Here is a 12,846-nt window from a genome sequence, read left to right on the forward strand (position 1 = left end):
AGCAAAGTGATTCATATAACTGATCTAGACAAATAGTTCAATATGACATTTCTAAGCGAATTACTTTTCCTAATATAGAGGCTACTTTGATTGCCATCAAACAATATCACATAGTTGAAGGGTACAGATTTGTTGTCGTGGAGTCAAAGACGAATCGATATGTAGCCCAATACATTGACAACAATAATGGATGTCAATGGCAGCTTAGAGAATCCTTTAGTAAATTCCATGATACATGGGAGATCAAAAAAATTGAAACACCCCACACATGTTTGTCGACCACTCTTTCTAATGATCACGTAAATTTGGACTCCAAGCAAATTACAATTATAGTGGTCAATTACATTAAAGCAAACTCATCCATCCCTATGAAAAGTTTAATTGCAAAAAAAAAAGTCATTATGGTTATTCTGTAACGTATAAAAAAACATGGATGACAAAACAAAAGACGCTTGCCATATGGGATGAATCCTATAATCATCTTCCAAGATGGTTGCAAGCGGTTCAAGAAAGTTTCTCTGGGACAATTGTCGAATATGTAACTCGGCCTTTTGTTATAGAAGGTGTTTAAGATAAATCGTGTTACATGTTCAAACGTGTATTTTGGGCTTTCAAGCCTTGCATTGATGACTTTAATTACTACAAGCCAATAGTCCAAGTTGACGGAACATTTTTTTACTGGAAAATACCACAAGACTTTGCTAACTGCAATTGGTCAAGATGGCAAGCGGAACATATTCCCTTTAGCTTTTGCAATAGTTGAAGGTGAAACAAAAGAAACACTGATCTGGTTCTTCCGTCTGTTGCGATCACATGTCATACCACAACAAAAATATTTGCATGATAACTAATAGAGGAAAAACCATTTTACCAGCATTAAAATCTCCAGAAGTTGCTTGGGAAGGACATGGTCTTCTATCAGTATATTGCATACACCACATTGCATATAACTTTAATAAGAAGTTCAAGAATGTTGAGGCAAAAAGACAATTGATAAAAATGGGTATTTATCTTAATTCAATTCACTTATATTGATTATTCTTATTGCAACACAATCACTTTAAATAATTTAATTGTTTACATTTTCACAAGTTATGAAATGAAACAACCAACTCTTTCAGACAAAGTTGTCGGCTCTAAGATCACAATTTCAGCAAGCTTTTTCCTAGATAGATCAAATACCTTTAGCTGAGTACATGAACTCTGTATTAAAGGGAGCACAATAGTTACTTATATGTGCTCTTGTGAAGACAACTTTTGAAAGAACCAAATCTTGATTTGTTGAATGAGACGAAGATAGACTGCATGTTATGAGCTGGCCATCAATATCCAGAAGATATTATTGCCTTGTTACGGAAAAATGAACAATAATCTACTATGTGTCATGTCCAAAGCTACAATAGAAAAAATTCAGAGTTTGATGTTCAAGGGCAACCCACTCCCCAACTACGATGCCTACCTATGTCATACACGATAAAACTTAATGACTGGTGGTGTGATTATAGGGAGTTTCAAGCTCTTTGACTTCCCTATGCTCATGTTATCGTTGTTTGTTTGACATGTCATTTACAACTAACAACATTCGTTGATCCTATCTATAGTCTGCAGTATATTTTGAAGGCTTACGAAGTTGAATTTCATCCATTTTATAATGTATTATAATATTTAAAAATTTCTAATTCAAATCGTATTTCAATATATGATTTTTTAAAAATTTAATATATTAAAATATAGGTATAATTACCTTATTAGTCCTTACATTTCGGGTCAATATTCAATTTAGTGTAGTAGTTTTTAAAAAAATCAATTTGGTCTCAAGTTTTTTTAAAAAAGTATGCAATTTGGTCCCTTCGGTTAGATTGATATGAATGACGTTAACTGGTGAGTACGTGGCATAAAGAGTGACAATTTTATTTATAGGTCTCTCCAAGTGTAATATAGTATTTTAACACTCTTCTCCATTATGATTTCATTTAAATTAAATTTTTTAACTAAATTAAATTCATTCATAACCTAAACCAAATGACAAGAAAAAGAAAAAAAAAGGTTTATATCTGAACCAATCAAAATTGCATCCCGAGTTTCTTTGTAGTTGTGTTGAATATAAGAGAAAAGGTGAAACCAAGTCAATTGATGAATATGAGAAAAAATTGTTAAGACATAAGGATCCACCCACTAAAGAAAACAAGGGGGAAAATTGATGTAAAGAGGAAATTGAATTGGAGATTTGCAATCCCACATTTTATATTGTTGCTTAAGAGAATATTGTTGAGTTAAGAGATTGAAGTTTAAGCCTTTAAAAAAAATAAAGGGTTTCCAAAGCTTTGTTGGTGAAGAAGCGAAACGATGGAGGAAGAAGAAGAAGAAGAAGACCAATCGGATCTTCTAGATTTAGTGAAGAAGTGAGTCCACTACTTCCTCTCCCAAAACCTTCCCACCAATTCCCCACCGCTAAAGCCAGCTCCTCCAAATTTGTGCAACTCTCTCCGCTACGCCCTCCACCTCGCCACCCACGCCCGTCCCGCATACATATGCACTCTCCTTTGCCAACCTCTTCTCCAAATTCGCCTCCAAAGCCCAAAAATGACAACAATAAATGGGTCTTTGACATCAACATCGTTTTGTTTGACGAAACAGAAGGCGGGAACCACAAGGAATTGAACCTGCACGAGCTGTGATTTCGCTTATAAGTTTGGAATTAGGGTTTGTGCAAATGTAGATGTAATATTTGCTTATGAGTTTGGGATTAAGATTTATGCAGATGGAGATAATATTTAAAATTTAAAAATAAACATAACATAATTAATGAATAATCTACGTATAAATGTGTCACATTGTGTGTCATCTCATCACTACTTAACGTCCGTTCATGTCAATATAACATAAAAAACTAAATTATATACTTTTAAAAAAAAATTAAAATTAAATTGATTTTCTTAAAAATCACTGGAAATTAAATATTGACATAATGTAAGAAATATTATACGTAAAATATATTATAATATTAAAAATGTGTATACGAAATACGATTTCTATATACGATTTCTTATTTTTTTAGAATATACTTACTATTGACGATTTCGCCTTATTAAATGTGTGCAATGTGTTATTGATTTGCCGATTATAGAAATAAAAAAATTGTCCATTTTAAAAAAAATCGAAACAAAATTGAACTAATTTAAGAAAAGAACCGTAAATTTGTCTTAAAAATAATATATAATGAGAGTGAGTTAAACTAAAATAAGATCTTAAAACATAAGGAGATATTCTCAGTGCAGTGTGAGACATGGTTTTGCAATTCAAAAAGGTAAACGCTTTTTGCTGCAGTGGTGGCAGGTAACACCAGAAACCAAAAAGTAAAAAGGGTGTGTGGTAAGGTAGTTTCATAATTAGCTCAAGTAAAAGGTTCTTTTAACCAAAATATTTTTATAATCAGAATTTTAAAGAGTAAAAATTATCAAAATAAATTTTGATATTTTTTAATATTATCTCCTACAAACAGTCAGAAAAAAAGAGAGTTTATTTTAACTTAAAACATCTAACTTTGTTCTAAATTGCTGAGCTGTAAAAGGGCTTTTGCAACCAATAAACAAATCACACACCAAAATCCAAACAAGAACAAGACCATACCTTTAGTCCAGTATTTCCTCACTCAAACATTCTATGAAACCAGACAAAGACAAAAGAAAAAGCTTCCTCAAGACACACTTCACACCCACCATCATTATCCTAATTCAACTCTCTCACACATTCACTTCTCTTTCTATCTGCTTCAAACTCCTTTTCTTTGTCCTTCATAATCCTTCCTTCCCTTAAAAAACGTGAAAAAGTTGACACAAAAACACAAATAACCGTCCCTGGTTCTTCCTTCTTCTTCTTCTTCTGTCTAGTGTTCCCTGTGTTCTGGGTTGTTCTTTGAGTTCTTCTTCAAAAGTTTTGAGTTCAACTTGAAAGTAAAAAACTATGAGGAAACATGGATGGCAGTTACCTTACCACCCTCTTCAGGTACTTGCAAAATTTGATTTATTTTCAGCAAAGTTTTTTTCTTTCTTATTCATTGTGGAAAATATTTGTGAAGGTGGTGGCTTGTGCTGTCTTTTTATCTCTGGGCTTTGCCTTCTACGTGTTCTTCGCTCCTTTTATTGGAAATAAGACGTGTCAGTATATTGTTGTTGGCCTTTACTCAGCGCTGGTAACCCATCTTCCTATATCTCTGCCTTTTTTTTATATGTAATATTTTCATTTTCTGCTTCTTAGTTAGTGTGTGAAATGAGTGAGATCTGTGATTTTATTTGGTCCCATATTCTTGTGTTTGGTTTCTTTTGTAAATCTGAATTCCGTTTAAGTTTAGAGGTTGCTTTTTATCACATGATCTACCATCCTGTTAAGATTGTTAAGATTGTCGTGTAGTTCAGTGAAGGATTCTATGGAGCTGTCTCTGTACATGATAAGGGCCATTTGGTTGCTTGCTGTGACCTCTTAAGTCTCTTTCCCTTGTCCATTTTTCACATCCATTTTAAGCACACACTCCCGAGTTATGACAAATAGCCATCATTAGACATGTATGAACTACATTTCAAGGATTTTTTTTTTAAATTCTTTGGATTATTTATTAGGTTAAATATAAACTTAGTCTTGTACAACATGAAGTGAATTATCAATTTATTCCCTACACATTAAAAGCTTATTAAATTGATCCTTATAAATGTAAAATGTAATTGATTTAGTCCCTACAATCGGTATTTCTTACTCATCCTTAATTTGACCCCTACTTGTAATTTATTCTTATTTTTGGTTTATGTCCCTATATATTCTTAATTTAATCTTCAATATATTATTAATTTGATGCCCACTTGCAAGGGGGCATATTAAAATATTCTGCATCATGTGTAAGGATCATAAGAATGTCTTAGATGGGACTAAATTTAGACTGTGTAAGGGGTAATGGTGACAGAACCAAATTAGTGACACTTTTTATATGGGCAGAAACCGATTTAAAAGTTTTTATGGATTGGAATCATATTGAGAATTCAAAACACAGACAAGGACTAAATTTGATGTTTAACCCTAAACCCTAAATAACTACTTTTCTAAATTTCCTCTTAGAACTATACTCGTGGTTCTATTTTTTTGCTCCTAGGACACGATCCAAGCTAGTTTAAAATCTCATAATTTAAAATAAAATTGATATTTTGACAGACAACTTTATTTTAGTGAGTAGAGATTTAGATTTTATTAACATAAGGCATGCTTTTCATGATTATAAGACCACATACATATGTTCAATTTAGCTAAAAATTGAAGTGCATGATGATATCATATAATTCTATTGTTATGCGAATTTTGTGTTTTATAGAAAGTTATTGAGTAGAAGTGTCAAAAACTTACACTTAAGAGTGAGTGGATTCCTTACCTATATATCTGCAGTTATTTTGCTGATAACTGCCTTATGTGGTGGTTTATGTCAACTAAATCCTATGTCAAAGGAGACACCGTAGTGGAAGAAGAGTAAAGTCCATACACTGTTCAATACTTTAGTTTTATGCACTTGCAATTCTCTAGAGCACAATATTATCAAGTGTTAGAACTATCTATCTAAGCAGATATGCATTTTATATTCTCCGATGTTCACCCTTTTTGTGAGTTATTTTGGCTACTTCTATATAAGACTCTCCTAGGGTTAGAACTGTTATTTCCCTGTGAAAGACATCATCGTATAGTGATATTTCCTCTTTTTCCAGATTACTAGTGTCTTTGGACTGTACATTTGGTGTACGGCATCAGATCCTGCAGATCCAGGGGTTTTAAAGTCCAAAAAGTATATTAAAATCCCAGAAAGTAAAAAGCTTGCTGAAGTAAAGAATTCTAAATTAGGGGAAGAATCAACTTCGCCAATGCATGAAGTATATGCATCAACAGCTGGAGCTAGTTGTGTGGATAAGGAGGGATTGGGAACAAAAGGAATTTCAAAAAGTGCTTCGAATTCAGTGGAGAAGAGTACATCATCATGTTCATCCTGTGTGCTCTTGGTTTCTTCTCCTTGTGCTTATATCTGCAGCTGCTCAAGTTTAACTGATAAATCTACAGATAAACAAATAAGTGAAGATGGTATGTTCTTTTGCAGTTTGTGTGAAGTTGAGGTGCGTAGAAGATTTTGAACTGGAAATGTATTACCTTTTAATATTACTATTGGAGTTCATTCCTTAATATGACATGTGGAGGTTGAAAAATGACTTGACATAAGTGCATGGAGAACTTCATAATTACCTTGTGTTACAAACTCATGCTTACTCTGCAATTCTTAGATGGTATATCAGTGAAGAATAACTTTGATGTAGGTTTTCAAGTACAGCAAGCACTGTAGAGTTTGTGACAAGTGTGTAGATCACTTTGATCATCATTGCCGAGTGAGTATATCTGACTATTTCTTTAGTTATCACTTGAGGAATGTTCTGAAGGACTGTTTCTACCTTGGTTTGCAGTGGCTTAACAACTGTATAGGGAAAAAAAACTACAGGCAGTTTTTCGCGCTCATGGTTGCTGCTATGCTCTTGGTAAGCAATATCTGTCCATTCTTACTCATTCACATGGTTGACCCTACCGTAACTAGAAAGTTCTACTTGTTATAAACAAAGACTAAGTCCAAGATTTGAAATTTGAAATCTTAATTCATCACTAAAAGAGGGATCTTTAAGTGATTTTAATCGATTAAAGTTCATTTTAATTGATTGAAACAGAGTGCAATTTGAAGGTTACATGGCCTAAGTGAAATTGATCAATTAAAGCTTGATTTTAATCAATTAAAACATTATTCTTTGTATTTCCAGCAACTTAACATTCTAAGATTAAAATTGTTTTTAATCCATTAAAAACTTCTTTATGCACTTAACCTTTAATCCATTAAAAACTTCTCTGCACAATCTATGCATGATCAAAGGCAGTAGAAACCTTTACACAAGATTAAACATGAAAATTATGACTCAAAACGCAAGATCAAACAAGAAAACTAGATCAAAATCAACAATTTGCACAATTTGGTTAGAATCATCCAATCTTCAAGCTTTTGTATCAACCACGTAAGAATTGAAAAAGATAATTCTGCTTGAAAACATCAGCATTTGGAAATCAAGCTCTATTGCCAAAATAAAATCTTTCATCTTTTTTGACCCTACATGTCTCCCTACTAAGTTTCAATTCTTTCCTTTTCCTCTTTGAACCATCCCAAATCTAACTTAATAATTGTTTCAACATGCCATAATCTATAGAGCATCACAAGTATGGATTTGTATTTCCTAGTCATTTTCATTTTGACTAACTAATGACAGGTCTGTACATGATTTTTGCACCTTGGGCTTGAGATTGCAGTTTATTCTTCAATGGTTGACTGGAATTCTAGTGCTTATCTGCTGTTTTGTCAAGAGGAAGCAATTTTCTGTGGATATATCCTCCAAGTTGGGAACCAGTTTCTCTCTGGTTCCCTTTGTTCTTGTGGTGGTGAGCATTCTCACCCTCCCTCTTATGAGTGATTACTATATTTCTCTATTAATGCTTATTTATTTTTCTGATAAACTAACTTATTTTGCTCGTTTTTGTTTCGAATCTTTTCATTTGATAAAAAAATCTGAGGCTATTTCCGGATGCAGCTATTCTTATTTTCACCTGTGAAATTTTTCAGTCTATCTGCACAATTCTTGCAATGATTGCTACCTTACCAGTTGTTCAGCTTTTCTTCTTTCATATCCTCCTCATTAAAAAGGTAAGGTTGGCTGCTATTTGGTATGTTGATTATCTGGTTAACACTTCATCGTGAAAGGAATTTTGTTTATCTTTTCTGTGTTGCACCAAACGTGTTTTAGGCTCTTTTCTCTAACTGAAAACAAAACAGTAAATAATTACATAAAGCCTTTGTCATAAAGCCATTGTCACATTAATGTTTCTGTTTATGATTGTTGAGTATTGGGGATCTAGTCTCTTTGGGATGTCAAAGTCTCATAATGATGCTTAGCATGTGAGGTTTTATTAAAAAAATGTTTTTATTTAAACTGGCCATGTGTAGTTGTTGATGGTTTAGTCTACACACTTCTTGTATATGCAAAGATTGACAAGTCTCTCACCTTATAGTCCTAGTAGGCAATAAAAAATTGTCCTCTGGGGAAGATGCATGTTTATGTCTTAATTCTCAATGAATGACAATGGTGTTTTTAGTGCTAAACATCATCAATCTATCTATCCTCAGTCTGAAGTGTTAATTGTTAGTTTGACGAGTGATTCAGGGACTCAGCACATACGATTACATCATAGCTATGAGGGAGCAGGAGCAGGAGCAACTAGGAAATGGAGGACAGCAAAGTCCCCAAATGTCAACTGTTAGCTCACTTACTGGATTGAGTAGTGCAAGCTCCTTCACTAATTTACACAGAGGTGCGTGGTGCACACCCCCACGCCTGTTACTTGAAGATCAGGTAACGTTTTTTCAATTTAGACTTGCTTTATGTTCCTTGCATTTGAATTGTTTTCATATCTCGTGTATAATTTTTATGTTATGGAAAAATTGACATTTGCCATTAACTGAATAAACATATCAACTTCAGAAGTTATTGTAGCTTCTTGGATGGCTTTTGATATTGTGCAGATCATGCACAACTTGAGCTAACCTTTCACCCACTGGAAAACTAAATTTATGAACTATTGAGCTTGATCATTTAGTTGTTTCTAGATTGTTACAGCTATTTTATGTTTTATGCTCTTTCTTTCGTTTGCTTACTGAGAGGACCAGCTGTTTGATTTTTTCCTTCTCTTTTGGGGTGTTGGGGTTAACGGTTGTAGTTTGATGTGGTGCCCTCAGACACCGGTTCTGTTAGCTCACATGGAAAGAAGACAATGAGAGAAGATCCGTTAAAGAAAAAGAATCCTGGAACAGTAAAAATTAGTCCTTGGACATTGGCACGCTTAAATGCAGAAGAAATTTCCAAGGCTGCTGCAGAAGCAAGAAGAAAGTCCAAAGTTTTGCAGCCTCTAACAAGACTGGAACCAGAAAGCAGTATTGGTAGCAACGGCCTAAAAATGCTTCCCAGAATTGAGCACAATAAGAAGCGGGTTGGTAAGCGGGTTGATCTTCTGGCCGACATGTCTATAGAGTCTCTGACAAAAGATTGTGCCAGTAAAGGTCTGAGTGGGATATCTAGGTTTGCCCCTCTACCGTTTGAAGCGCGCTGTGCATTTCAAACAAGTAAAGCAATGTCGAGCTCAGCTGGGATTGTTTCTTCATCACCTGAAAGCAGTTTAGACTCTCCTGATATTCGCCCTTTCGGGGTGTTCTCTTCGGGTGTTGAAAAAGCAAAACAGCTTGCAGGCCCTTCAGCTGCTGATGCTGCTGCAACTCTGAAGGAAATTCCTCTGTCAAGTTCAACTAGTGATGGATATGAGGCTTCTGGCGGGGAAGACAGTGATCGGGTTGTTCCGAGTAGAATTGTTCAGAGATCTACAAATTGGAGTAATATTCTTTTCAGAACTCATCTGGATGAATGTGCATTTAGAAAGCCTGAATCGTCATCCAGTGTCGTTGGTCACAGTAGAAAATTGTGACCAGCAGTTGTTGGTCACATCCAGTGTCAATTAGATATCTATATTTCTGACCATTTGATTGGAAATGTTCATTCTTTGACGTTTGAGCAAGAGGTTCTTAAACTATTTAAGATGATGCTCGCAAATTTTGGACTTCTAATCATGTGGGAATCGTTGTACAAAGTTTCATGTTGATTCATAGTAACTGGTCAGTTCTAGCTGTTAGTGAAGTGCGTCGGTTTGACTGCCCTGCTATTTTTATCAAGAGAACTACAAGTTGCTGATTACAATTGTGTCTTCGTGTATAATTTCTATTAAAACGACTCTGCTTAATTTGCCAATTTATCAGCTCTTTCAAAACATGCTGATAAAAATAAAAAATAAAAACTCTTTCAAAACATATTTTTCTCCGATCATTCTATTTTTGTCTCGAACTATGCAGTTATTTGAATTTTAATAGTAATATGTGAAACACTTGTGTTTAACTTCGTGAACACTAATTGTTTATCTATTTTAAGAAAAAATTAAATTGATTGATATTCTCAATTTTCAATAGAATACTAATCACTTATTTCTTTATCCACTTCCAAATAAAACACTTGCATTTATAATAAGTAAAATAATACATTTATTAATGAGCTTATTTTAGTAAAATTATTTTAATAAATAACACATCTATTATTAAGTTTAAAATGTAATTATGGGAGGAAGATATTACTCAAGAAACATTTATGCTTAGAAGTCGGTAAGTTCATCTAACCATCAATAACTTCACAATATTATTAACCACTTGCTACACAAAATTAATGATTCTCCCAACCATATTAATCTTGCTTTATCACAGGATCCATGTTGATTTTTACAAGCAAATATTAAATAGGATAGATAGTTATTCAGAGTCCCAAGGAAATAAATAAAAACATACCTATTTTAACGTAAACATTTTATTGCCTCTTCATTATTTATGGCATTTAGAAGCAATTAACGACTTAAAACGTACATAAGTGAGTTTCGACAGGTGGAATTCCTGGTCCATCTTGAACCAATTGTGACCTGTTTTAGGAAGACGATTTAATATATATCACAATTAACAAGCACCTAAAGCATAATTATCCTATTCAACATACACATGAGAATCCCTTCTGAAATTTCGGCTTTTTAAAAAAGGATGATTTTTTTAATAACAAGATCAATTAAGCCAAGAGAGGGTCTGTCTTTTGCACATTTAAGCAAGCTTAGTTGAAAGGATCCTCTTTCAAAAAGAATGATCAATCACTTTATCATTCTTATTCACGCATCTCATAAATAAAACCCAAAATAAAAGGAGCTCATTTTGCTATTATTGTTGTGCAAACATCTTTCAATATGCCACCTAATATACCATCACTATTACTTTTGGCTATATTAACTCCCATGTCTCCAACACCAAGTCTCCAACACCAAGACCTTGTGCAAAATTGGAGCAAGGTCATTTCTAGTTATTTTTTCAGCAATGGGTGGGAAGAAATTTCAAAGCATCAGAAAAGATCATAGAAGCATGACGAGGAATAACCTTTTGAATATGCAACCCAACAGGAAGCCTGTGAGGTCATATTCGCAAGATGACCTGCAAGCTGATTAGCTTCACTTGTAACCTTGACCATCCTTGGTTTTAGGATCATCGCCCTAACTGACTGATTCCACCTTGATCCAAAAGGGATGATATTGATTGCACCCAAGTGATTTCTAGTTTCAAGCCTTCTGTTACACTTCAGATTCAGCTAAACTCCAATAAAGCAAAAAAAGATTACAATCATAACTTCCCTGATTAACACTACACGATCAAACCTTTAGCACAATCTGTTAACTACTTAACTTAAAAGAGCGTTCATCCATGCCATGATTATGCAACCAAATAATAACTGCCAAATTTGAAGCTTCACACACTAAATGATTATATATTTAGCAACCACAAGTTCTACATAACAGAAATTTACAGGAGCAAGAGAGAAGATACACAGGCCATGTTACAAAAAGTAACGTTGAACCAACCTGGGACGCTACATCATTACACATGAACAACCGAAACAACGTGAGGAACCTTGCCGTCATCGAAGGGCAAGCAAACGTATTGCCAGGCGAACTCCTGGGCGATGTCGACGGCGAGCTCGCCGTGAACGGCCTTGCAGTACATGTAGAGGACGGTGTCGGCGGCGGCTCTGTAGAGCATGAGGATCATGAGGAGAGTGGAGGTGAGGACGATCTGGGTGACAAAAGCCCAGTCTTTCCAGGCCCAGCCGTCGGAGCCAAGGAGGAAGGAGGTCCAGAGGAGGAGGGCCTGAAGGGAAGCGAAGAAGAGGAAGGAGGAGGCGGCGACGGGGGTCATTCCTTTGACGAGAGAGGCGCTTCGGCGGAGGGGTTGGTAGCCCCAGGTGGACTCCGCGACGACGATGACGGGGGCGAGAGACCAGGAGACGCGGAGGTAGAGCAGGGAGAGGAGTAGGGCGAGGAGGAGGATGGTGGAGGCGGTGAGGAGGAGCGGGGAGGCGAGGGAGAGGCGGCGGAGGAGGAGTGGGAGGGGAAGGGAGAGAGAGAAGAGGATGAGGTGGGAGAGGAAGGAAGTGGCTATGAGGCGGGGGAGGGAGGCGGGGATGGAGAGGAGGGCAGAGGGGAGTTTCACGGGGCGGCCGAAGAAGCCGTGGAAGACGCTGTGGGTGATGGAGGCGAGGGCACAGAAGTAGAAGAGGGGGAGGGAGAGGAGGAAGAGGAGGAGGGGAAGGGAGAAGGGGGTTAGGGTTAGAGATAGGGTTTGGGAATGGAGTTGGAGGTGGATGTTTTGGGAGTGGTGAGGGGATAAGAGAGGGAAGAGGAAGGGGGAGACTATGATGGAGAAGGAGAGAGGAAGGAGGAAGATGACGGAGAGAGCGAGGAAGTGGCGTGAGTGAGCGTTGATTATGCTTTTGGATTCCGATAGTACGCCCCAGAGGTTCAGGTTCGTTGCTCCTCCCATCACTGCACCTGATTCCTCAATTTGCTCAGCCTAGACGACGGAGGTGGATCGCAATTTGCAAATTAATGCGGGGATAAATATATACATACACAAATAATAATAATAAATTATACCTTCCACAAATTTATCTATTCTATCCTTATTTAATATATTTCAGTATAATAAACTATTTTATCATTTTATATAAATTACTTAAAAATAAAATTATGTTTTAATTTTTTTAAATTAATGTACCGTTTTTATAGATAAACGGACTCCCTTCCTCCTTTAATTTTTTTATTGTAAGGCAACAA

The 12,846-nt window shown here is 35.7% G+C and overlaps 2 protein-coding genes across 2 annotated transcripts; one reads left to right on the plus strand and one right to left on the minus strand.

Moving 5' to 3' along the window:
- The first annotated feature begins 3,601 nt into the window (after positions 1-3,601).
- On the plus strand, positions 3,602-9,851 carry LOC137810915 (putative protein S-acyltransferase 22). The gene is made up of 9 exons (XM_068612413.2): positions 3,602-4,005; positions 4,079-4,192; positions 5,742-6,140; positions 6,339-6,407; positions 6,483-6,554; positions 7,366-7,494; positions 7,676-7,756; positions 8,274-8,462; positions 8,827-9,851. Exons 1-9 carry the CDS (start codon positions 3,964-3,966, stop codon positions 9,583-9,585), a joined length of 1,854 nt encoding a protein of 617 aa, XP_068468514.1. The 5' UTR covers positions 3,602-3,963; the 3' UTR covers positions 9,586-9,851.
- Positions 9,852-11,473: 1,622 nt separating this feature from the next.
- On the minus strand, positions 11,474-12,624 carry LOC137810916 (uncharacterized). The gene has a single exon (XM_068612414.2). It carries the CDS (start codon positions 12,551-12,553, stop codon positions 11,612-11,614), a length of 942 nt encoding a protein of 313 aa, XP_068468515.1. The 5' UTR covers positions 12,554-12,624; the 3' UTR covers positions 11,474-11,611.
- Positions 12,625-12,846: the final 222 nt, after the last annotated feature.

Source organism: Phaseolus vulgaris, chromosome 2 (genome assembly GCF_051622355.1).
Source record: "Phaseolus vulgaris cultivar YP4 chromosome 2, ASM5162235v1, whole genome shotgun sequence".
NCBI lineage: Eukaryota > Viridiplantae > Streptophyta > Magnoliopsida > Fabales > Fabaceae > Phaseolus > Phaseolus vulgaris.

Coding starts and splice junctions, on each gene's coding strand:
- LOC137810915 (XM_068612413.2), top strand. CDS start 3,964: ATGAGGAAACATGGATGGCAGTTACCTTACCACCCTCTTCAG. Junction 6,141..6,338: donor GCAGTTTGTGTGAAGTTGAG/GTGCGTAGAAGA, acceptor ACTTTGATGTAG/GTTTTCAAGTACAGCAAGCA. Junction 6,408..6,482: donor ACTTTGATCATCATTGCCGA/GTGAGTATATCT, acceptor CTTGGTTTGCAG/TGGCTTAACAACTGTATAGG.
- LOC137810916 (XM_068612414.2), bottom strand. CDS start 12,553: ATGGGAGGAGCAACGAACCTGAACCTCTGGGGCGTACTATCGGAATCC.